Source organism: Tubulanus polymorphus, chromosome 1, assembly GCF_964204645.1.
Source record: "Tubulanus polymorphus chromosome 1, tnTubPoly1.2, whole genome shotgun sequence".
Taxonomy (NCBI): domain Eukaryota; kingdom Metazoa; phylum Nemertea; class Palaeonemertea; order Tubulaniformes; family Tubulanidae; genus Tubulanus; species Tubulanus polymorphus.
In genome coordinates this window covers 25,365,535-25,389,080 of record NC_134025.1, presented here as the reverse complement: position 1 = coordinate 25,389,080, position 23,546 = coordinate 25,365,535, and the positions used below count along the sequence as shown (strand labels likewise).

Genomic DNA, 23,546 nt, shown 5'->3' with positions numbered 1-23,546 from the left:
CACCTGTGTCCCATTGCATTTTTCCCATATGCTTTGATTTCTCACTGAGCATACCTTTCCACTCAATTAGCAACATCGCTTCACCTGCTTCTAAACTCTGCTGCTTAACTTTGATGAACGGCTGCTAAAAGGCCACTCTAGCCTTACAAAGAACCAGACTGCAGTTTCAGAAGATTGGTGTCGTGATAGCTGTTGTCAAATAAGGGAGAACCACCATGTCCATTGCCTCTGTATAATTAAGATGATATTGATACTTTAATGGCATTTTACCCTTCAACTAGACCAGTAGTCTGCAGTCGTTAGATTATAAATAATTTAGAGCTCCAGCCGTCAATTTTAATAGCTACAAATTTGAAACAACAAAGATTCATATTCAACAATTCATATCCTTTTTTATTTCTCAACAATAAAGACTTTCTCAAAAATTTACAATCATTTCTGACAAGTATATATATATATACATCTCCATTCGGAATAGTTTGCTATATCCGTTAACATTGCAGCAAAGCTAACATAAAGAAATGTTTCCTGTCACTCGTAAAAACCACGAATTAGCCGAGAGTCAAATCAATCTCAAATGTGTCAATACAATTGAAGTTGTCAAAAGCTACATAGTTAAATAATTCGTCGAGTCTTATTGAGATTATATATGATAATACATTATCAATAGTTGTAATGAATACCATAGTAAAATATGATTTAATAATGGAAGTGTTGATAATTTTCAACACTAAAAATGAACCCTGTAAGACTAACCACTGACCTAGTACGAGATCAACAGAAGGTATTAGAAAGATACTTGACGTGGTTCATAGTGATGCCTTCATACGATTATCATACCAAACCAGTAAAACCATATTGATTAGTGAATTAGCAATATTTGATTCATAGAACTCATGACTTGAAAGATTGAAAGAATTTTGTCTCGCGAGGAACCAGTGAGGAAGGTAAATTAAGTACTAGTCACCTTATTCAATCCTGATTGAAAAATCATCTATGAGGCAAAAAGCTACGAATGAATCAATGAATGAATTGCATTTATTTACAAGCAAATCTCGACTAGATGATTGTGATGACAAATTCCATGAAATTATGAAACTCCTATTTACGTCGACAGTGTCAGACTTGTAATTGTCTAATCATATTTAAGTGATAAGTGAGACACGAAACAAGACGAAAAAGTGTATGGAAGCAAAAATCATATTATGGTAAACCCTACAATAATAGAAATACATGTAGTAGCTCAGTTGTGTGCCTGTGGATGAGAGTGGTAATATCATTATTTATGATTGGATTTTGTACAAGGTTTTGGCACTTGGGGGTATTTTTTCAGTCACGACCCACTACTAATTTTATTTTAGCAGTACACGGGAATAAAGAAAAAAAAAAGATTACAATTTTCTCTTTGCGTTTTTTACAAAGCCGATTATAGAGTGAATCAGGATCGAATAAGGCTGACTAACTGGAAACGTGGTAACTCGATGTCGCGCGATCAATAGCACAAGACAACATCGTGTATGGCATCTTCGTTATTCTGAATGATTTACAAAATTGTTTTAAAAAACCTGGCTACACATAGTGTACCAAATATTGAAGAAACGACATTAATATAACACTTCTGGCTAGGATAAACATTACTGAAGCTTATTGGTGAACCCCACAGAGATATAAAACATGAATATTATCAATGAAATAATCATTTTCATATCGCATTATTGTATGAATGAATGAAAATAATTTCAACTATTTCAATATGCTTGCAAGATATATATATATACAACGAATACAAGTACGTGTGAAAACTTAATGCAGTAACTGTAACAAAGCTACACTATGTCATATCTTTCGTTAAAATAGCGAAACCATGTATAATTTGACAACAATTTCTACATTCTAGATTCCCTTAATTAAACCAAGCAAATAATAGCGGCAACTTTAATAAATAACTCACTTCAACTGTATGAAGTTATTGAATATATATGCATATATCTCAACATGTTATAAGAACATACACGATGACTAAAGGTAACGCACAGGACTTCGCAAAATCACAACACACCGAATATGACCAATGAGGAGCAATGATCACGCTACAGTCAGAGATAGGACTAATTCACGGAGGCCTATCAAAAATACAGTATCTTTACATTAGACAATGATAAAATCTTTTCACCCGTTTACTCCTATGAATAATTGCACATCTAACTAGATTTGAGAATGGAATTCTCTATATTTCATATTTCTGTGGCTAAATTCGATTTGCTTTAAATTTTCCAATGTAGATAAACTTAGAGGGTTAGATCATTCACGAAAATGTTACGAGTTATTTTGTGTTTGTTTTTACAGTTGCTGCCCTGATGTCGGTGGACTTAAACCATGGTAACCTATTACTGGTACTCATAGAACATCGGATTTCCTAAATTAACTATCAACGCAATGTTTCATATTTATGTTTGTTTTGGGCGTAAAAAATAAGTCAGGAATGTGGTTACCGCTCAAAAATACATTTCTAACACCTGGAAGCACCTGCTATCGCGTAGAGTACTAACGACACAATGCTAATATCATAACGCTAAGCTACATTGTCGACTTCAATTTCCTGCGAGAATTGTCTACACCTCAGTATTTATTGAGCTTGAATTAGGCCTCGTGAATGAATTCCTGTGATCGCGGATATGTGTACTTTGGGTGTGTTTACTATTTTCGTCGGGATCTTGTAGCGTCAACTCGGCATTAACGACGTGATCATCAGTCATCCGCGATGATGACTGACTGTCAGTATTTCGCACATATGTTTTCAGCTCGACACTATCGACGATGCTTGAGCGAGTTTGTCCCTGTAATACAGTCACTGAAACACGCTTATTATTCTCGCTGTCCTGAGAATTATCACCATTCACCGACGTATTCAGCGAGACGTGTCCTTTGCCCTTGTTGTCTGAATCCTTCTTCTTTAGCTTATCGGTTTTCTTCAGCACGGACTTCAGAGATATTTTCGGTGGTCCTTTACTTTTTTCCGATTCGTTTTTTTTCGGTTCATTTTCATTATCATCGGACATGATATTAGGCGGTACTATATTTGATGATATAGGATTCGTATCTTCTTCATCCGAGGGAACAGGAATATCATCTGAAATATTAGAAAGCATCGATAATTAATTGAAAGTTACATAAGCGATGACACAAGACATGAATTTACTGAAATTAAAGTGCGGTAATACGAGTATATGACTAGACATTAATGATGTAATATAAGCCTTTATTAGATTTTGCACAGGTAATTGCATATTCGAAGGGAAATAATGACTAATGGCGTACCTGGCAATTTCTTGGCTCTGAATGATGCATTTGTAATAGCAGCTTTGTTGAAACCGGTCGACGAAGATGAAGGGGTTAACGATACGCTGATTCCCATCGGATCACTTTGCATATCTTCACCTTCAGTTGGATGATGCTTCAGGGAATTGCGGATGGCATTGGTGACCTACAATGACAAATATCCGGGCAAATGTTGAAATATAAGAGAAAACTGAATCATCGACTGATCCGAGTATGGATTATGAAAACTCTTTCATCATTATGCGGATTTCCACATTGCTAATGACGTCAAATGAATTCTAGGAAGACCATCCATCGTATGATGTTGGATAAATGATGAAAACGTAGCTAAGTCATTAACGCGGCTACAGTGGTTTGACAATGTCAATTTGTTTTAGCCTACAGTAATATAAGCCTTATGTATGTATACACATTGTGGTTCTGTTTCCTATGATGATGAATACACATGGGCGGATCCAGGCTGGAAGAAAGGGGGGTTCATCTCGTAAATAAAGGGCACTTTATAGTCAACAGGGGCGTTTCCCCTAGAAAATTTAGGCTGATTTTTATGCAATTTTAGTGTACATTAGATAAAGAACGGTGCAGGAGATACGAGGCCGTGATTTTTTAAAAGGGTAGTAGCTCAGAAAAGGGGGTTCGAACTCCCCTCTGGATTCAGCCCTGATACAGACTAGCCTAGTCTACTTTGGGTAAGGAGGTGGAAATGAATCACACTCCCTGATCTGTGCATACCGCACTGAGTTCACACCAAGAAAGGCGAGTTCAATTCTCATTCGACTTTTCCACTCATCTAGAGAAGCGAGAGAAAATCTGCACCACCAATGGTTCAGCGTTTAACTAGACCTATTGAAAATTAGTCTAATAGCTGTGGACCGTTCCAAAAACATTCTACGCATCATTTCATATTATGCAGGATACAATCATCGCGTATAATATCAATCATGTACGGTTGATTGAGCCACGTCGTGAGCATCGTACACATGTACATGTAGTGAAGGGTCCTCATTATTGCCATCGCGCGCCGTGATTAATGAACGATGGAAAAGAAGCATTACACGACCACCCGTCAATCATACCGACTGAATAAGCCAAGCGTAGATAAGACAATAGCCGGCTAATTGAGGACCGAAATGTATAGCCGCGCGCGTGAACCGGCGATGAATAACGACAACACGGATATACGCGCGGAATACTGATGCCATGAGCGCGCATCGTCATCGTCAAGTGACATCGTCACTGATTTCAACTTCAACCCGGACTGAATCAGCGCCATTATTCATTAATAACGTTAAACATGATCAGATCAATATTTACAGTTAACTCGCAGTTCGCGAGTACAATTACAAATAGCAATCAATTCGCGGCGAATGCACGGATTGATGAATATTAATGACGTATTAATCTGCAACAATATTCATATGTATAATCAACGCTCGCCTTATTGCCAATTAACTTGAGGGAACTGAACAAGCAACAAATGCGGTGAACGACAACAGCAATTTCGAAAAGTACTGTAATTAACAATCAGCTGCTGGTCACATGATGACAGGACAGCGGTATCTATCCGGCTGGCTGAGTATCTATGGTTAATGTATGCAACATTCGATAATGACTAGAGAAATGAATTGCTGTGACAAAAGTCAGGACGTACTGCAAGATCTAAGAACGTGCAAACGGAAATTACTTACTAGTAGAACATCTGCAGCTAATTCATAAGACGCTCGTTCGTGTATAGCATTCACTGCTTGTATAGCTAAACGAGGATGCGTGTTGAACCTATAAAACATATATGATAAAATGTTATCGGGATTGGTTAACATTAAAAGCGACCGATACGTTTCGAAGCGAGTTCCGAATGTGTACAAAGAATGGGTGAACTGCGAATGAATTTCTCGGCTTAAACGTGACAATCAAATCTTTGGGGGAAACATTCATGAATACTTCAACGCGAGGGTAAGAGATTTGCAACCAGACGCCGAGCATACAGTTAAACTGCCGGCTGAATACATCCTGAATCGCAATTAGAATTGGAAAACTAATTCTCATACATAATCCGGTGCTGAAAACGGCATGTAAATGATGATCGTTTTAGTCGAGGCGAACGTCGACAAATAAATCATTGCGCAGAAATACTTGCCCACTTAGCGCGAAGCATCGAAACTTGACTTACACGAGAATTATTCATGAACCTATATAAAACACTTACATCACAAAATAGAGTCCGGCGAGCATCTCGAGTAGTAGGTCAGTACCGACAGTGATACGAAGGTCTTCCTGAAACGAGACTCCTTTTCGCAACCGGGCGCCGCTTGGACCATTTACATCTTGAGTTCCGAGGTTCTCGAAACCAGTGTGAGCGATACTAGAAAAAAAAAAGGAACGAAAAGCGCATTAACACATCGGAAATTCCAACGATGAATATTTATATGAAATAACAAACTCACTTGAGACAAGCTTTGCATAGTGTCTGATGAGAGTCTTCTGACAACGTGGCAATATTATTATTGTAACAATTCAGTAGGAATGAAATCACTGTCAGCCGATTTTGTGAGTTAATACGCTCCACCTGGAAATGAAAATACAATATTACCGGCATTATATAATATTGCAGTTTTTCTGCCGCTGACTCCGAATGTTCAGTTCAAGCTGCAGAATGCGGCTATTTACCTGAGGAAATGGCCCATAGCTAAATATCCGCTGTTGGTTTTGATCGTGTCTCGATAAAACACTTTCTGACAGTGACAGCGCTGACAAGCTGTAAGGCTGCAAAACAAAATATAAAACAAACTCATTATCCGAGGGCCCCGCACTTCATGCGAACGAAAAGCGTTCTAATGCAAACACATTACCATCATGCGATGAAATTAGAACGTTTTGTTCATTGAATTATGGATTTATCATTATTGAAAATCATGAATACGAGACAAAGATTGAAATACAGTTACGCAGCTGTGCCTGGAACACGCAACAAACTCTAAAAATAACATTTTTTTCTGATTCAAGCTCCATCTGATTGATATAACACCTTTCGTCTAAATCCATATGCACCGAAATTCTATATGGAAATATTGATCGATTTTTAAGGCTTAGACAATAATATTGGTCCTATTGTTACTATTTATACAAATACATACATCAATATATAAATAAATATATATATATATATATATATATATATATATATATATATATATATATATATATATATATATATATATATATATATATATATATATATATATATATATATATATATATATATATATATATATATATATATATATATATATATATATATATATATATTACGGTACATATATTTGCGTAGTGGTACACAAGTTAATAAAAATTGTCTTTCCTTAAAGCTGTTAATGCCACTTAGGTTCTGAAAAACATTTATGCCGTAATTGAATACGATGTTTCGGCTAGAGGCGATTCGTCGCTACTATAGAACAATCCTCGTTACGACGTGTCTAAAACCGGCATGAAAATGAAAAGTATTTAATGTGCAAATGTCATATAATGAGCCGGCAGCGTGGAAACATTAATAGCATGCCGTGAGTGCAATCCAAAGCGCACGACATAAACGGAACTCGGAATCAATATAAGAAACGACGCGGAATCAATAATTTGCCGGAGGGACCAACGAAGCAAAAGATGGATTCCATTCTATCAATTTACTTCAGTTATTGTGACACTGGGTGTGGCGAAATATATTCGCGATTGTTTTCAGATGACTTCACGCTGATTGGTTACGTTTCACCCGCGATTATGAACTCGTAAGACTCACACACGAGCGAAGTCACTTCCTTTCAACGGGGGCAGACAGATCACGATAAGAGAATAGGACCGAAATACGAGTTGCAAATACGTCTCTCGGAAAGCATTCCTCCCTCCCTGACTCCTGTAATAATCAAATTTATGAAAAACTCCCCCAATGTATACATTGGAATACTTTTTGGACCCCGGTTTACAACTTAATAATCACATCTGTACAGTCATTAAACCATATTCGGACGAACTAGGTGTGGCATCATAGGTAAGGGTCACTCAGTGCTAACATGGTGATTATCGTATTTGATACGTACAATAACTGTTACCACTGTTATAGATTACTGATTAAAATATTCTAATTACCCCCGGCTAGCTAAAACGAGAGTATCGAAGTATACGAAAACTTCTACCAGGATACCATCGGGCGAAGTCTATTTTGTGTAAACAGGTGTCGGTAACCATGGATAAAATTAATCAGTCGCCAATCGGAAAAACTGCGTGCTGATTATTCATGGCTGCAGACGTACCATCACCAGTGATTAAGATTGCCCTGGAAAATTCATTAACCACTGATGCATTCACCTGCACTATTCAATTAACCATGATTGAGTGATGAACGTTTGGCACATATAAGATGAGCGCGACCAAATCCGAAACTACGACGGAGTTCTTTGTCATCGCTAGTTTTTCAAGATCTGAAGAACTGCATACAAATGGTTTCCGAGCTATTTCCTTTTTGGCTGAAAATCGGATCGGAACTCACCTCATGGTAAACAGACGCCTTGGATAAACTTGGAATGGTGAAAGAATAGATCTTTTGACTGCCATCGCTGTTCACTATTTCCTGCAAAGACATAAATATTCTAAGTAAAGATTTTGATCATATACAGCAATCATACATATCATATGCAACAATCATGACATTTCTGAAATGAATATTCCACACGACAAGTGTAGATGATAACATGGTAAGCACCTCTATATAAAATGCGTATGTGAAATAATCGCAATGATAAAAATCCCACAGAGAAACCATTAATACGTTGAAATAGTCGCCGTATAAGCTCATTGAGCGTGTACTTCATCATATACAAAATTATCGCTGTAAAACCGATAGTCATATATATATATATATATATATATATATATATATATATATATATATATATATATATATATATATATATATATATATATATATATATATATATATATTCATTTACTACACATTCGGAATCAGCAGATGTCAACGTACAATGCTTTTTTGCATTGCATTCGTCCAATTAAATCATTCGATTCATAGAATAATCGTCTTATTTTTTTCCACTGAATTCAATCATTCAAATTATAGAATAGCCATCTTCTCTTTTTTGCAAAAAGGCTGATTAACCCATTTCGTCCCAACATCTCAATACAAACACATACCAGTACCTAATGCCAATGACAAGAATAAATTCCGTTTAGAATTTATTTATTGCCCTCGCAAGACAGTCGTATCTGTAAATGTAAACGTCGTATCTCTATGTCTTAAAACTACGACTACATTTCTACTCGGCTACAGCACTAAAATACACATCGGCTGAGTGGATGTTTGTACTGGCTGAATGATCTTGGTCACTTATTATGTAGATCTAGACAATTAACTTGTCAACCACCGAGGCAGGATAGATAGGCTTGTCGGTAGATTGCTACATGTATGCAAACTGTTTATGCATCGGGGAGAGAGAGGGACGAGAGAGAGAATCGCGAAGTCACTTTTCCCACTTATGTTGATTTATGCCGATAAATCTGTCATCATCGATCACATGGCCAATAAATGCTCGGGCCTTAGAAATGAGTTAGAGAGGATACACTGAGATACGGAGGAGATGAGATATCTAGAAGGAATGAGACGGGGAAGTGAAGGTGTTAAGGGAAGAGTAAAAGGGCAGAGGAGTTACGGATAAAGCTGAGAGGAAGATAGTTAGAATGAGGGGAGTATGAGTGGAGATGGATATATATCGGGAGACAGCATGCCAGCAGTCATGCGCGCTGTGCCTCAACCCATCTAGAACATATAATAACCAATATAGATAGTAATATCCATTGCCAGCAGGGTCTCATTAGATATAAACCGTATGAAATGAAATGAGATGATGCCATAAAAAGAACCCGAAGCAATTCGACAATATTAATAATAATCCGGTGATAGCTAGGTATTCCGCAGACCTACATGGTTTCTCTAGATCTTGCGGGTAGAATCTAGCATCATGAAACCCTCCTGGTATGGAATTCTATCTCTCGACGGGGATCGGTTTACCGGGCTTGAACGTTTTTTTTTTTTCGAAAAAATTGTTCTCGAAAAAAAAAAACGATTACTCAGTATTGAGTTCACGATTTGAAAATCGCTATAAGCGAAGAGAAAATTGTCGACGACAGCAAAAAATTAAACGGCAGCTGTAAATGAAATACGCGCGCGCGTTTTATTGAATGTGACTCAAAAGGTCGAAAGGAAAAATGGTTAACTATAATAGACCGCACCCTTAATGAGTAGAAATGAGCGCTATCAGCACATCAGTGGTACAACTGCTGATAAAGCAGGTTATACTACCAGTAGTCATCCACTAATGAGCCGACGAGCACCAAATATGTCTAATTAAATCTTATCGCCTCCAGTACACATCCTTAAAAAGACATCATCACTATTTCACGGATATAGACCGCGTGAAGCATCATCTCTAGTTGTCGATTCGGCTTCCATTCTCCCGGTAGCGTCCGATCGAACGGTAGCCAGAATTTCACCGGGGTATATCGTATCGTATCGTCGATGATTTGCGGTGTAAACGACACATCAGTGGTACAACTGCTGATATGTATATTAAGTTACTACCAGCAACTACCCACTGATGTACCGGCAACACCTAGTTTCGATCAAACCGAAACGAATTCAGCACCGACTCCATCCTTTTTCCCGATTTCGTAATCAAATTTCTCGAGTCTCGCTAATCGCCACAGGTCGGTATTTCGATAAAGACCGCATTGCGATCTATTGGTCGACCTATCTGGATAGTTGAGGCCACCGTTCTCAACTTATAAGTTCAAGATAACCACGTCAATGAATAGTCTCTTGAATTCGGCATTGAGACACAACCTACATTTTTCCTCTATCGCAATTGTTATTCTGTATTCAAATCAGTAGCCTTTAGAAGCCGATGCAAATCATTTGATGACAAATCTGTAATGTATAGACTTCACATGATGACTATTATACTCCTCATTCTCGAGGGTTTGGGTCAGGTTCATCTTTGAAAGAATAACTTCTAACGATATCCATTCTGTTGATTCTGTTGTGAAGATCAGTTGGGAAATCTCAAACTACAAACATACATACTCACTAATATTCTAAGGAATCTCTCCAAGTTCTCATTTCTATGCTCATACTCTGCGATGGGTTAGCCTCCAACTGAAGCTAAGACCACTCAGTGTAACTCCCACCACCACTCCTGGTATAACCTGGGCCAAAAACATTCCAGTGAACCTAGCTATATGGTCAAGTCTAGAATACCTTGAAATAATGCAGGTGAAGGATATAAGAAGAGTATTTTTCCTTTGTACTCATTATTTCTGGATAAATACCGACAAACAATTACCAATGGTTTGAAGTGACCCAGACATCCTCTCATGAATGCCCAAGAATCCAATTTGCCTTAATTCACCCGGAAAATGGTCGAATGGAGCCGATTGTTCGAAATCCTATACCAGGAAGGTGGCAAGTCACCATTAACATAGCGTCTTTTCAGAGCTTTTTTCTCTTAGGTCGAGTTGAAAAGGAATCATTAGTTCAAGCTGATCTAAGTTAAGGGATCTTAAATGCTTTGGTATAATTACCCATCCAACCCTAACTAGAAACTACATTCACTTTACAAACTGATCACAACGCCAATAATTAACTACATTCATTCATCAGAAACTCATTACTTTCACAAAAACTATCATAGTTGATGGTAGAGTTTTTAAACAGGCACAGTTCGATCAGAAACTTCTCCACAGAAGCTATCAGAAATTGTCCGGAACTTCTTAACAATCAACCGTTTGAGATTACAAGTATGTTTCTGTCATTTGGCAAACAACTCCTATTGCAAAAACAACTTTCCACAGCCGAGAATATGACGACGCACACAATATGAGAGCACGGTTTCGTATCTGAACCGCCATCAATATCTCAAATTCAATTGTTGTCAGTGCCGGGCATATGAATTTCGCATTAGAAGCCCGTGAGGATTGAAGCTGACGAGATTTATCCAGTATCAGGTATCAACCAAGAACCAAACTATTGCTTCGAGTGATGAAAGTGTGTATAACTGGTTTTGATGTCGACTTGTCTATTAATCCGTCTATTTCTCATTAATAAAGGCTGAAATTAGAGTCGTGGCACTCAGCTTGTAACATAAACCGAAGGCGGATCTAATCGGCTTTTTCTCGGGTGTAGAATCTAATGCGTCTCTCGTTGTCGATGTAAAACATAAATGGAAGCTCTACCTTCGTGAATTATACACACGTTTTTTGCAAACGCGACACTAATCACTCTGAAAAATGCCCTCCCCATTACGCTCTCCGGCAAAAACGTGCTCGCGAAAACTTTGTTAATCAATCCCGGCGAAACTTTTCATCCAGCGCTATCAGACATCGCGGGATTAAGAAACAGCGTATTCGCCCGGTGTATCTTTTGAATTCCGTAATAGTCGAGACATTACTGAATAATCTATTTCAGAAAATAGTGTTCACGGCACTGAGGGACTTTTACTCCGCGTATTCTAATGATCGAAACATCTCTGAATTAATATTTCATACCTAGTTACACTACCCCGCGAGAGTTGAACGTCTTTAGTCTCCGTAACCCGCTTGAAACTTGGTAAATCTAATACATATTCTCGCGAATACACGGGAATCTAAAGCCATTTGCGAATTTTCAATTAGGGCAATTCAACACAAACACTGTAATTATTATGCGCATTTCCAATTACGAGGCAAACTTATTATGCCACTAGAGTGACAGATACTTGATTCAATGCATTTTTATTCCTCTCTCTTGCCGGGGTGAAATGTAGCTTGTATTCAATTACTATGCGGGAAACATTACCAGGGTAAGAGAGTTCGCCGAGGCCTTTCATTTCTTTTTGCGGGTCTTCTTACTTGCGGCGCAGTCATCGCATCGTCGTCGATTTCTTTTAGTACGTTTAAAATGACATTCGGCGGAAAACTTTGTCCCTAACGTTTCAATGGAATATCACACGACGCCTTATAAACAATTTCACAAACGTTTTTCGGCACGCAATTTGTGTAAGCGCGGAAAAACGAAGCCACATCATTCAGTCTCTATTCACTCGATGTACCTCGTTTAACAATTGTGATGACTCTCGTTCAAACGCTGCTTGTTACACATTTTGTTGAGTCAATTATTTCCCGTCGTTAAGAAAGAAATCTACTCTTGAAATTGAAGCCATTCAAATTCATGACGCGTACTAAAGCCTGCAGCTTAAGCAACTGTCATTTGGTCGGTCGAGCTTTTTTCTTCAATTCACCGAGTAAAACTCTATTATTACTACTATTACTACAGAGAACTGACAGCTAATAATGAAGTGGTTTAACACTTTCAGCTGTTAATGATCAGACTCGTAATTCGAATTCTGTGATATTCACAAGACATATTTCCATCATATCAACCATTATAATGAACTCTAAATAGGTTAGCACGTGCAAGGGTGTTTTAGAGGGCAGTTTTCAAGGAATAGAGCAAACTCTTTTGGGCAGAAAAAATAATCCCGAACATACGTAATCAAAGCAATTCAATCTCATGAAAGGTAAATCAATAACAGAGCTTATAAGCTGGTTTGTCACCTATAAAAGTATTTCAATAAACAAATATCAAAAACATAACTCAAACTGAAATAATAGAATCCATGGATTCACAACATTGCCCGTTCGTCCCTATGATAAATTCTTTAGAATAAGATAATCTAAAACTGTTTATAGGTCATATTTGGTGTCACCTGCCAGGCAACGAAACCCCGGTTCACCCTCAGTTGGGGGTTGAACATCAATGTTAAATCGCATTCCTTGAAAACATCGACAACAATTCAACCCTATTATGAGCCGATCCTATTTCTGGTCGGCTTTTCAAATCTCATGACTAAAGAAACAAAATCTCCGCATTTCCTTTTTATCGCTCGTGTCCTGAACCCGATCTCATTTAAATAGAATTCATACTGAATTCGTGAGAAAATTGACAAAGCAACTTTCTATAGATTTAAATAAAAACAAGATTGTCAAACGATTTGTAAAAACCATCATAAGAAATTTAGATTTGATGTAATAGAGAACCACAAAATTCTATCAAAAACTCCAAACTTCCATTAACTAAGGGGGAGGATTGAATCGGATGTAAGACGTTCAGATTTCATCTAAAACATCTGATAAAATATTGCGACGAATCGAAAAAATTCAATTTTTCCAAAAGTAAATTAATCACTTACCACGACGAGTAGAATATTCAAATAGTGAAATAGTACGCCATTGTTTTCAATGAAGAAGAGTGAGACCGACAGCCAGCCGTTGCCATACAAGTATCTATCTATTCCCGTATATGTCCGGTTGGATAGCAGCGCGGATTGGCCACGGTGATTCGTGATCCCTCGCGCTATCGCTATCAATCGACGAATAGTAATAAGGCATACATGAACAAAGGTAGTCGTAATAGCGCGTTCGGGTTTCGACTGCGTGCGCGCCACACGGAAGGGTGACATAGGTTCGACGCTACCATTGTCGCGTCGCGGGTGAGGGTAGGTAGCTTGCCATCGATCACCAATTAGGAAGATGCTCAATGAATCGCGCATGATAACAGCGCTATCAATGGATGCAAGTGCCCGAACTATTTAAATGTATTCCGTGTCAATTCGCTCGTGGTCGTAAATGAATTCTTATAATTCCGAATGCGACATTAAGCCAGATCTAACCGACACAATCAACGCCTGGTTATAATTGAAGGTGCATAAAGGGTCACGTCATGTCTTATCATTATTTTTCGACATCTCTTTTTACACGTTTTTTGCATCGCGTTCTATTAATTACGGAACACGAACATGAATTTCTCCTCAACCGGGGATAAAACGGGTGGCGGGTATCTTAAACGAAGCCGACTGATCCCAGACCTTTCAAGCATTTGAGAAGCATTTGCGAAACGAGTTTCAAAGAATATCAAATACGCAGAGAAAGCCACAATATCAATTCAAACAACTGTTATTGCTTTTTTCTCATGTTTCCAGGTGGAATCCTTCCACCCAGAGTTTACGTAAGATATTTTGAAAAAAACAATAACAGCTGTAAGAATTGATTTTGTGGTTTTCTCTCAATGAAATTCATCGAGACTGGAACTAGTCTAGGCCTATGCCCCTTAATCTTTGAGTTACAAAGCTCAAAACAACCAATACATTGGCTCTAATTTGATGATAGAAGTCAATTCCGCGATATCGAGTTTGGTGGAAATACAGTTTGGCTGAAGTGATGGAACTCTGAGTCAGAAATAGATATCATCCCTATTGAGATATCTAAACAGAGAAAACAGAGAAAATTTATTAAGTTATGCTGTTATTCAATTATCACCGCGACATGTTTTCTGTTTCTAAGCAGAACACCGCACGCGCACGCGCATATTCAAATATCTCTGAAATTCATTTAAATTCTTCCCCGAAGAAAGATTCGAGAGCAATTGATTCCTGAATATTACTTTCATTCGAAACGTTACAACAGTAAAACAGCCCGAAGGGTCGTTATAATTTTCAATAAGTGCGTTTGAAACGAACGTCTTCGAAGCGCGTCTCGCTATCGACGACACCGCGAAAACTCGAATATACGTATTAAAAATCCGCGCAACGAGCCTCGGGGAGAAATCTGTAAATCTAATGAGTCGTCGACCTTGAGCTCGACACTTGCGGTCACAAACGATCGTGATCGCATCGATGACGATTTTTATGTTTCGACGCTCTAAATATTTGGACAGTAAATACTGTAATAACACGCGATACACGAGTGCTGCTCGAAATGAAAAATCAAAATGGCTAATATGCTCGTGATTTGGGGGGCGAGAACAAATATTTTCTCTATTAAAATTACAAACTGTGTTCGTTATGTTTGTTCAGTCGATTCGCGCTCTTACTCAATTTGTCATTCATTGTCATCCATTTGTAACTTAAACATTTTATTCCAGGACGCGCGCGGCTCTCAGCTCTCTCTCTCTCGCTCGACAAATTTGCCCGAGCTATCCGCCAGAAAAGCGCTGTTTGTGTGTAGTCATGGCAACGAACTGATTGCCTCGCTAACTCATTTCAATGCAGATGCCATAATCTAATGTAAACTGGAATTCAATCAGAACGGATAATTTGAAAGTGTAGCCGGCGCAGCATCATCTATCTTGCATAATCAATCGCTTGTAAACAAAATACTGTAATACCTCGGCAGCTAGTATTAAAACTAGTCACCCTATTTGAGGTCGGCCGCCGAGCGACTTAATGTAAATTTATTCCATTTAACATCACAATTTCTACGAGTGCGGCGTCCGCGCGATTGACGCATGGATGAATTCGTATCAATGAAATCAGTTCGAACGCCAACAGTCAATGTTCGGTTGATTAAAAAAATGACAACTGAAAAATGTACGCGATAAACAGATAAACAGTAGCCGATGCTAGATATCATAAATTTCAAAAATCCACGCGACGATGTAATAGCTCCGATGTTCGACGTTTGGATTGAAATTCAAAATGATATATACATATTCGAAATCGGAGGGATGTAATTGATAAGCACGTGCATCTGACGATGGATGACACCTCGAAGGTAGATTCCCAAGGGGACCTGCGTGCCGGTGTTGTATGACATGTCACTCCTCGTGTCTCGGAATTCGAAGCGCGATATCCCGAGGGTTGTCGTAAATTCATCAACGCGGTGAAAAACGTTTGAAATTACGCCGAAACGCGGGATCGAGTCTACGTGATATTCCGGTTTCGAGGAAAAGATACAATTCCATCTGGATTCACGGGAGAGAACAGGAGAGCTGCTCAATCACGACTGAGATGAATTAATGATAGTATGTGGAATTATGCTGTACATTGGCTATTAAATGAAACCATGATCGCATGAGCATTTATGACCCGAGCTAAATTGAGCCTGTGCCAAATTAGGCCCGAGCTAAACTGTTAGAACTGGTGCCAAATGGTTCTGTGCCTATTTTGACACTGTCCCAACTGGGCCAAAACCAAAAACGTCGGACCAGGCCTGTGCCAAATTCTAGCACGGTTCAACTTATTCTGTGTGAATCCTTAGTGGTTCTGAAAGTGACTTAACTACAACAGAATTTTGACTTAGTCCTGGTCTGGGTCAGTCTGACCCAGGCCAAAATGGCGGAAAAGAATTGACAGATTCAGATAAAGATTTTGAAGTCTGGATAGATTCAAATGCCATTGATGCGACTATTCTTTGTGCTCGGAGAAGATCTTCAATCATGGTAATGCAGCTTCTAGACTGAAACATCTTATATAACAGAGACCCCTCAAAAACATTTCCTGAGTATATAACAAGTTTATCGTCATTGATTTAGTTTTCTTTTCTAACTGATACAGATATCCATTAATGGGTAGAATTTCAAATATTTCCCAGGGAAGTGTACTCCTTCCATCTCGTCCTTTGATACCGGATATCTTTAAAAACCTCCTCCCAGAATCCAACCCGGGAGTTCCTGCATCCAACGACGATTTTTAAAAATACTTTTCCCATTCTACTCACTACGGTCGTTGACGTGAATACAACTAGCACAACCTAATCTCGACTGAAAAATAAATGACCAAGCTAAGGAGTCACACACTCACTTGATCGGACAGAGAATAAATAAGAAACCCTTCACCGACAGTAATACTAATACATCATCAGATTACACACATCCCAGGCGTAGTAGTACAACTATTTACACCCGGTCTCCGAATCAGGAGGAACGACGCTCACTTGCGCAAGATTCAATAACGTCAAGTACCTACACGAGCTCGGTGTAAGTTGATGTGATTAAGTTGTAGAATGCGCAGACCACAACCGACAGAAAAAAATCACCCATCGGTCGATGAGAAAGAATGCGAGTGAACTTATGCCATGCGCGATGTTATCGCAATCAGTCAGTCAGTGAAGGGATAATCATACGACTTTCCAATTCAGATATTAGGAAATGACGGTATTTTAACACGTTTAAGTAGGGAGTAAACTGATATCGAATCGAACGCTGTATTTTATGAATCTATAAATTCCGCATCGCTTCGGGTTGGAAAAAATGGGAAAAACGAATTGTTATTATATAGATCGATGGGTTTTTTCCCGTCTGGCGTACCGCCTTCTGAAATATTTGTACCAGCTCGCCGCGAAGTAAAGTACTCTATTGAACTGAAGCTTTCATGTCTTATGCGGACGTTATTAGTACTGCATATACCTCGGTAACGGTGAATTCCTGCCCTATCATTACGAACTGACGCGATGTCTTTGAGCGCTAATGGTTTTTATAACTCGACAAATGAGTCTTGATAACTCCTCGAGATTTCCCTCTTTTTGCTGATTTCTGGCAAATAACAGGAGGTCATTAGATGGGTAACATGGCAAATTACGCTTATTGGAAGAGAGTCGGCCAAGAGCAAAGAACAAGAATAGGTGAATTCAATGCGATCGACGCAGACTCGCCGGACTAAATCAGGTATTAGACGATATAAACTGATGGCATGCCCGCGTAAATCCATCGCGTTCAAGGCTGATATAAATCACTACTCGAGCCGAAACTGTCAAAACCATAATAATAACTGATAAGAATGTAACGCTTATCGAGTAACAAGATGCAACAAACACTAAGTTAATTGCGTTCATTTACGGAGTTCAAAGAGTGGCGATATATCCCGCGATCATGCGAGCGTTTTTGACACGAGGCGAATTTGGCCCGACCAGGACCAGGCCCGAGCCAAATATCAGATAAGGTCAAATAATTGCGCGTGTGAATTGGGTCTGGAAGTGACTCACTTTGCATTGTATAAGCATTGTTTAGTATCAGCATTGTTTAGTATGGAGTGAGTCGTTTACCTGCAAATGCACTCTCTAATTAGGTACGAGCCAAATTTAACTTGGGCCTGATCTGGGTCAAATCATGTGATGGCGGCTATAAAATCTTTAGGCAATATCAACGGTAGACAGTTCAAAAACTCTATTGGTTACATTGATTTGACATGAAATAAATTGATGAAGTTAAACGACTTTTAGCGAAAAACTGGACCCTCATTTACAATTACAGCTAAATCTAGGCATAGATAATGATTAGTATGAACATGATCATCCTCTTATGAATTCTATGCCCCGGCAAATGTTTCACCTGGAGGCAAATTTAATATCTGGTCGATAAAATATATCAGATATCAGTCGATCGGTACACGTCAATAATTGTAATGAATATGATGGGAAAATGTAGAGCGCTGCCGTCCCAAAAATCTAAACTGCACATGACATAAAAGCAACCGCGATATAACCAGTATATCACGCGTGTAATGACCGAATGAAAAATGATTCCGCATTTTGAATTGTCGAGAAATTAATGTAGTTTCTTATAGCGCCCTTGAGTGAGTGGAATTTGTCATTCACTGCCCACTAACAATATGCGTCACGAGGCAGAAATTTCTCATCCGCCACGCACGCACGTCGACGCCATCACTAGAATCAATCAGATTTTTCTCCGAAACGAAATGCCCGACGACGACGGTTTCCAGCAGCGGCCGTCGAGACATCGACCGTGAAGGATTGCGAATTTAATGACTGTTTACAGCTGAATAAACCTACCTCTAAGCATGAAAGCATTTCAGAGATGAAATATTGAATTTCCTAAGTGCGATTGCTACCTGTCTCTTGAAATAGAGTAATTGATTCCCTTACAGTGTTTTGCACACATTTAGGCTTACGAAACGCGTTCGTAATTGGAATCTGATCAAGTCGACTCTCGGAAAATCCAGGAAAAATAATATCCTGCGCGTAATTAACGCAACCATGGTGATTCCCGAATCAGTGCGAGCGACTACGCCATTTCACCATCGGCGTGTACAGTAATCCAATGGACTGAAAATCCGCGATATCTACCCCGAGTACGAGTTTAATGAGGGACAAAAACCAATATCTCTAAAAGCTTTATGTTACCGTTTACGCACGGCGTGAGACAGACAAGATTAAACTAGATTAAACTATAGCGGAATTAAACGGATTGGATCTTTCTTTGAAAAGAAAAAACAAAAAACGTCGCAAAACAGTCGGGAAAAACAGTCAGGACGTGAGTCAAAATTCAGGGCTGCCAACCTCCTTAAAGTGTGATTAGTAACAAATTGAAATTTTTTTCAGTAACATTTCATTGAAATATGAAAGAAAATGTACAAACTAATCAGTAATCAACAGTTAGACTCTCAGTTACATCTCTCATATCTTTGAACCCATCGAACAAATCAAATCAGTTTTTCTCGTCATAGAATAGAAACAAATGCTGAACATCAGGAACAGTTGGCAGCTATGGAAATCTTAATCGTATCAACGAAAAAAAATTCGAACTATTTCCCGATAAATATAGACTAGGTATTTGAGTCTGTCTCCTGGAGTAGACACAATTGATATTATTTTCAGCGGAGTCGATCAATAACGATCAATTTCGAGAAATTCTTCGGGGATTGGGACTCGAATTTCACATCCATTACGACACGCCCGGCTCCCTCCTGATCAACAAACATACAATCAACGCTTCAGGCCATTTTCTATCATCAACCGCGGGAGGCGCAATTTTTATATGAACCATGAAAGTATCAACGGTATCTCAATCAAGCGAAAATGAGCCGAGAATCTGTCCTCGTCGATTTTATCCGACTGTTTTCCGTTCGTTCCTTCGGTGGCTCATCTTCTAATTATAGCGTGCGGGCACACCAATTAACAGACACTGTCTCTACACGAAACATCGGCAAAACAACCGCTTTTGAAGAGACGAGCTCGGCAAAATAATTACCGAACTGATTCCTTTGTTTGCAGCTTGTTAAATAATACGTCCTTTGATTCAACTTCGGATAAAAGGCTACTTTATGTTTCATTACTGGTTACAAGTATCGTTTTTTATCTCGGGCGCCGAGCCAGTTTCGGAATCCTGTATGGAACCCGGTTCCAGTTTTAACCTAAGCCAGTTATGTAACTTAATTACTTGGAAACTGGGTGCCGAGATATTTTGAACCTTTTTCATCGCAATGAAGAAAACATCATTCAACAATAGAACATCTAAAATCTTAACGAGTCTTAACGAGTTATCGAAAGACATTTTTTCTTAGTATTGACGGCAGTTTCAACTATCAGACATTTCAAAGAAGCCTAGGTTTAATCGCACATGAGACACAACACCGAATCCCTGTGGTTTAATTTTATCATCTATGAACTTTTTTTCTTGAGTTGTCCGTTGCCTGAGAGTTGAAACGATACCTGAACACCATGGGATCGCATTTCAAGAGTTTTTAATTACGCGTCAGTCGTTTCTTACCAGATTATAGATACCGAGCAGCAGCGCTTCGACACCCGCATAATTCTACAAAGACAGAAAACATAGAACGGGCATTATTAATAATTCAGTGTCATCACCATTGAATAATAATCACCACACCTGATTCATCGCTGAAAATGATTATACACGGGCGTCGCGGTGTAAAATACGTCGACGACGCATACCACAAAATACTCCACAGAGATCCATCTTTGTGGCTTATCGTTTCAGCAGCCGAATCGAACTTTTAGATAGAACAGATATGAAAAAAATCCCGTACCCCGTTTTCTACATACAAAACAGTTTGAATCGTATACAGATGTATTTGCTGCGACCACTCGAGCATTTTTGTGCAGGGCCTAATTTCGCCAAAACGTGACTGTGCCTGTTTGGCCCAACCAAATGCGTCGGACCAGGTCAGGGCCCGGGTCAAATTTTATTCAAATTTTAGCCAGGGTCGAATTTTTCCTGTGAATTGCAACTGGTTCCGGAAGTGAATTGCCGTGTAAAGTATTGAGTAAATGTTTTATCTATGAATGCGCTGGCTTAATAGGCACGGGCCAAATTTGATTCGGGCCTGATTTTGTGAATCACTTCTGGAATCAGTCGGAATTCACATGCAAAAATTTGACCCGTGCTAAAATTTGGCTCGGGCCTGGTGCATGGTCCAATGTTTTTGGTTGGACCAAACAGGCACGGGCGAATTTGGCACTAGTGCGAACAGTTGTTCCAGGCTTAATTTGGCCTGGGCTGAAAATGCTGGCGTAATTATGGCTAAAGAGTTAAAGCCTTTGCGCGATAGAAATCTCAACGAAAACAGGACGGTTTATATACTGAGTGAACACAGTGACAGTCGCGGGCAACAAATGATACAATTTGCATTTCTAAACGATAGATAAAGATTACTTGATTGCGATAGCTAATAATTGTGAAACGCGATTAATATCTATCTCGCGACGTTATTAGCTGTCGGGATCGCGAAGATTTTCCGATCGCCGAGAAAATTAATGACAGCGACTTAATTACGAAATGACAGGCCGCGATTTGATAACGGCACGACATATACTACGGGTAGAGGCGATGTAGAGCGAGGCCACTTCTGTATAAGAAGAAAAAAAGACTTTCGTATGAAGTATTCGAAGAGAAGAGGCCAATGCAGCCGACCATACAGCTATCAATTCAAGGCATGCTTCGAATACTGCGGAAATGTGTGATTGAATTAATGAAATGACTGTTAATTACTAAAATTCCATTTGTTTTACCGAGTGTGTGTGTACTCCCAGTGAGTGACAGTGCTCGCCGTAATCTTTTGTGACCAGGCAGAGCAGCCACGTACCCATTCATCCATCTATCATCCCCGCATGGCATTTCCATACCATCATACAGCCAACATAAATAGGGAATTTAATCCAGAAATTGAATTTTGCCAAGGAAGTGGAATGCAACCCCAAGAGATGCCGACACATCAACATCTATTAGCTGAGTTGATGGGTTTTAACCCTCCGAGTGTCAAGCTGCAGTCATCGACAATTTCTTATCGTCGTCAACTATCACACATAGAACATACGAGAACATTTGAAATATCACGATTTGAGGCGAAAAACAATTAACGCGAAATAATTCTATACGCGTCATAGTAGTTCGAGCGATATAGTGCACCAGAGGGATGGATTTCATATACTAGGATAATCCTTTAACTCCCGGGAATATTTCAAAATGTTAAGTTATTTCTATAATTTCCTCATAGTTACTTTGGCTGTTATGAATGTATCCCTAGGGTTCAACTTAAGATATCCAGACCTGTTTTGAAGACTGGTTCACACTATGAGGAAAGATTTCAAAATTCATGCATGATGAAGTTATGACCAATAGATAAGGACCTATCTCTAAGGATAGAATCAATACATAGAGATTGCTTTTTATAGTCATGGCTTAGGTGACTGGTCTTAAACCCAAGTCATGACTGCAGCTGGCCCCAAGCTTACACAGTTGTGGCTTAGATTTTAAGACCAGTCTAAGACAAGCTTAGTTCTACAGCTACAACTGAAGATTAGCCTTAAGATTTAAGACCACTTTTGGATTTCTGCCATACATTTATGTACTTTTGGTAGACCTTAATGTCAGAAAAAATTTGCAAATTATTTCTGCAATTTTTCTTAGTTTACTCAAATCAAAATTCAATCTAAATTAGATATTTTGTCCCATCTATGAACCCAACTGAATACCTTCATATCATAAAGGAGTCATTTAGTCCTGAGAGGCAAATTAATGCTTTAATAAAAGCGCCTTTATTAAACACAGCAATTCGAACATTTCTCATAGTTTGCACGGTTTGTCACCAGCTACAACTACCCACTGTAGTACCGGTAGACAAATCATAATCAACCACAGTCTAATGGCGATAGATGAGAAAATGCATTTACAGTAAAAACGAAACTGCGTCAAAAAACAAAGATGATTATGAATAATGACCTGGCTGTAATCATTTGTAAACGAACTAACATACAACTTGTATACTATAACAACGATAATAATAATGATAGCCCCAGTGAATCTAAACTTGAAGCTAAAATCGATGATAAATCGATAACACCGGCTTATAATATCAATAATGAAGATATTCTGATTTAGACTCTTCGTATTGGATAATGGTATCAGATTTTGATGTGTATTTAACCAGTAGGGAGCCCTTCAAATGAAGTAACTATATAAGTCCAGTGGGTGTGGCCGGTACAGAGACTGTCAAATAATTGCTTCATCGATAATACCGAGCTTTCTATTATTCTGCTAGAACTTTCTTCCACTTAATTTGTTGTTCTTCTGGTGTAAA

The 23,546-nt window shown here is 38.8% G+C and overlaps 1 protein-coding gene across 2 annotated transcripts in view; it reads right to left on the bottom strand.

Annotated features, from left to right (window-relative positions):
- Positions 1-388: 388 nt before the first annotated feature.
- LOC141914780 (hyccin-like) overlaps positions 389-23,546 on the bottom strand; it is a 46,474-nt gene continuing 23,316 nt past the window's right edge. For both annotated transcript variants that reach the window (XM_074806072.1, XM_074806073.1), the window contains 8 exons: positions 20,717-20,761; positions 7,877-7,957; positions 6,007-6,102; positions 5,784-5,905; positions 5,546-5,701; positions 5,028-5,115; positions 3,319-3,484; positions 389-3,130 (listed from right to left, as the gene is read on the bottom strand). In XM_074806072.1, the coding sequence (XP_074662173.1) occupies positions 2,613-3,130; positions 3,319-3,484; positions 5,028-5,115; positions 5,546-5,701; positions 5,784-5,905; positions 6,007-6,102; positions 7,877-7,957; positions 20,717-20,761 (1,272 nt within the window). In that variant the 3' untranslated portion in view covers positions 389-2,612. The remainder of the gene's footprint in view (positions 3,131-3,318; positions 3,485-5,027; positions 5,116-5,545; positions 5,702-5,783; positions 5,906-6,006; positions 6,103-7,876; positions 7,958-20,716; positions 20,762-23,546) is intronic.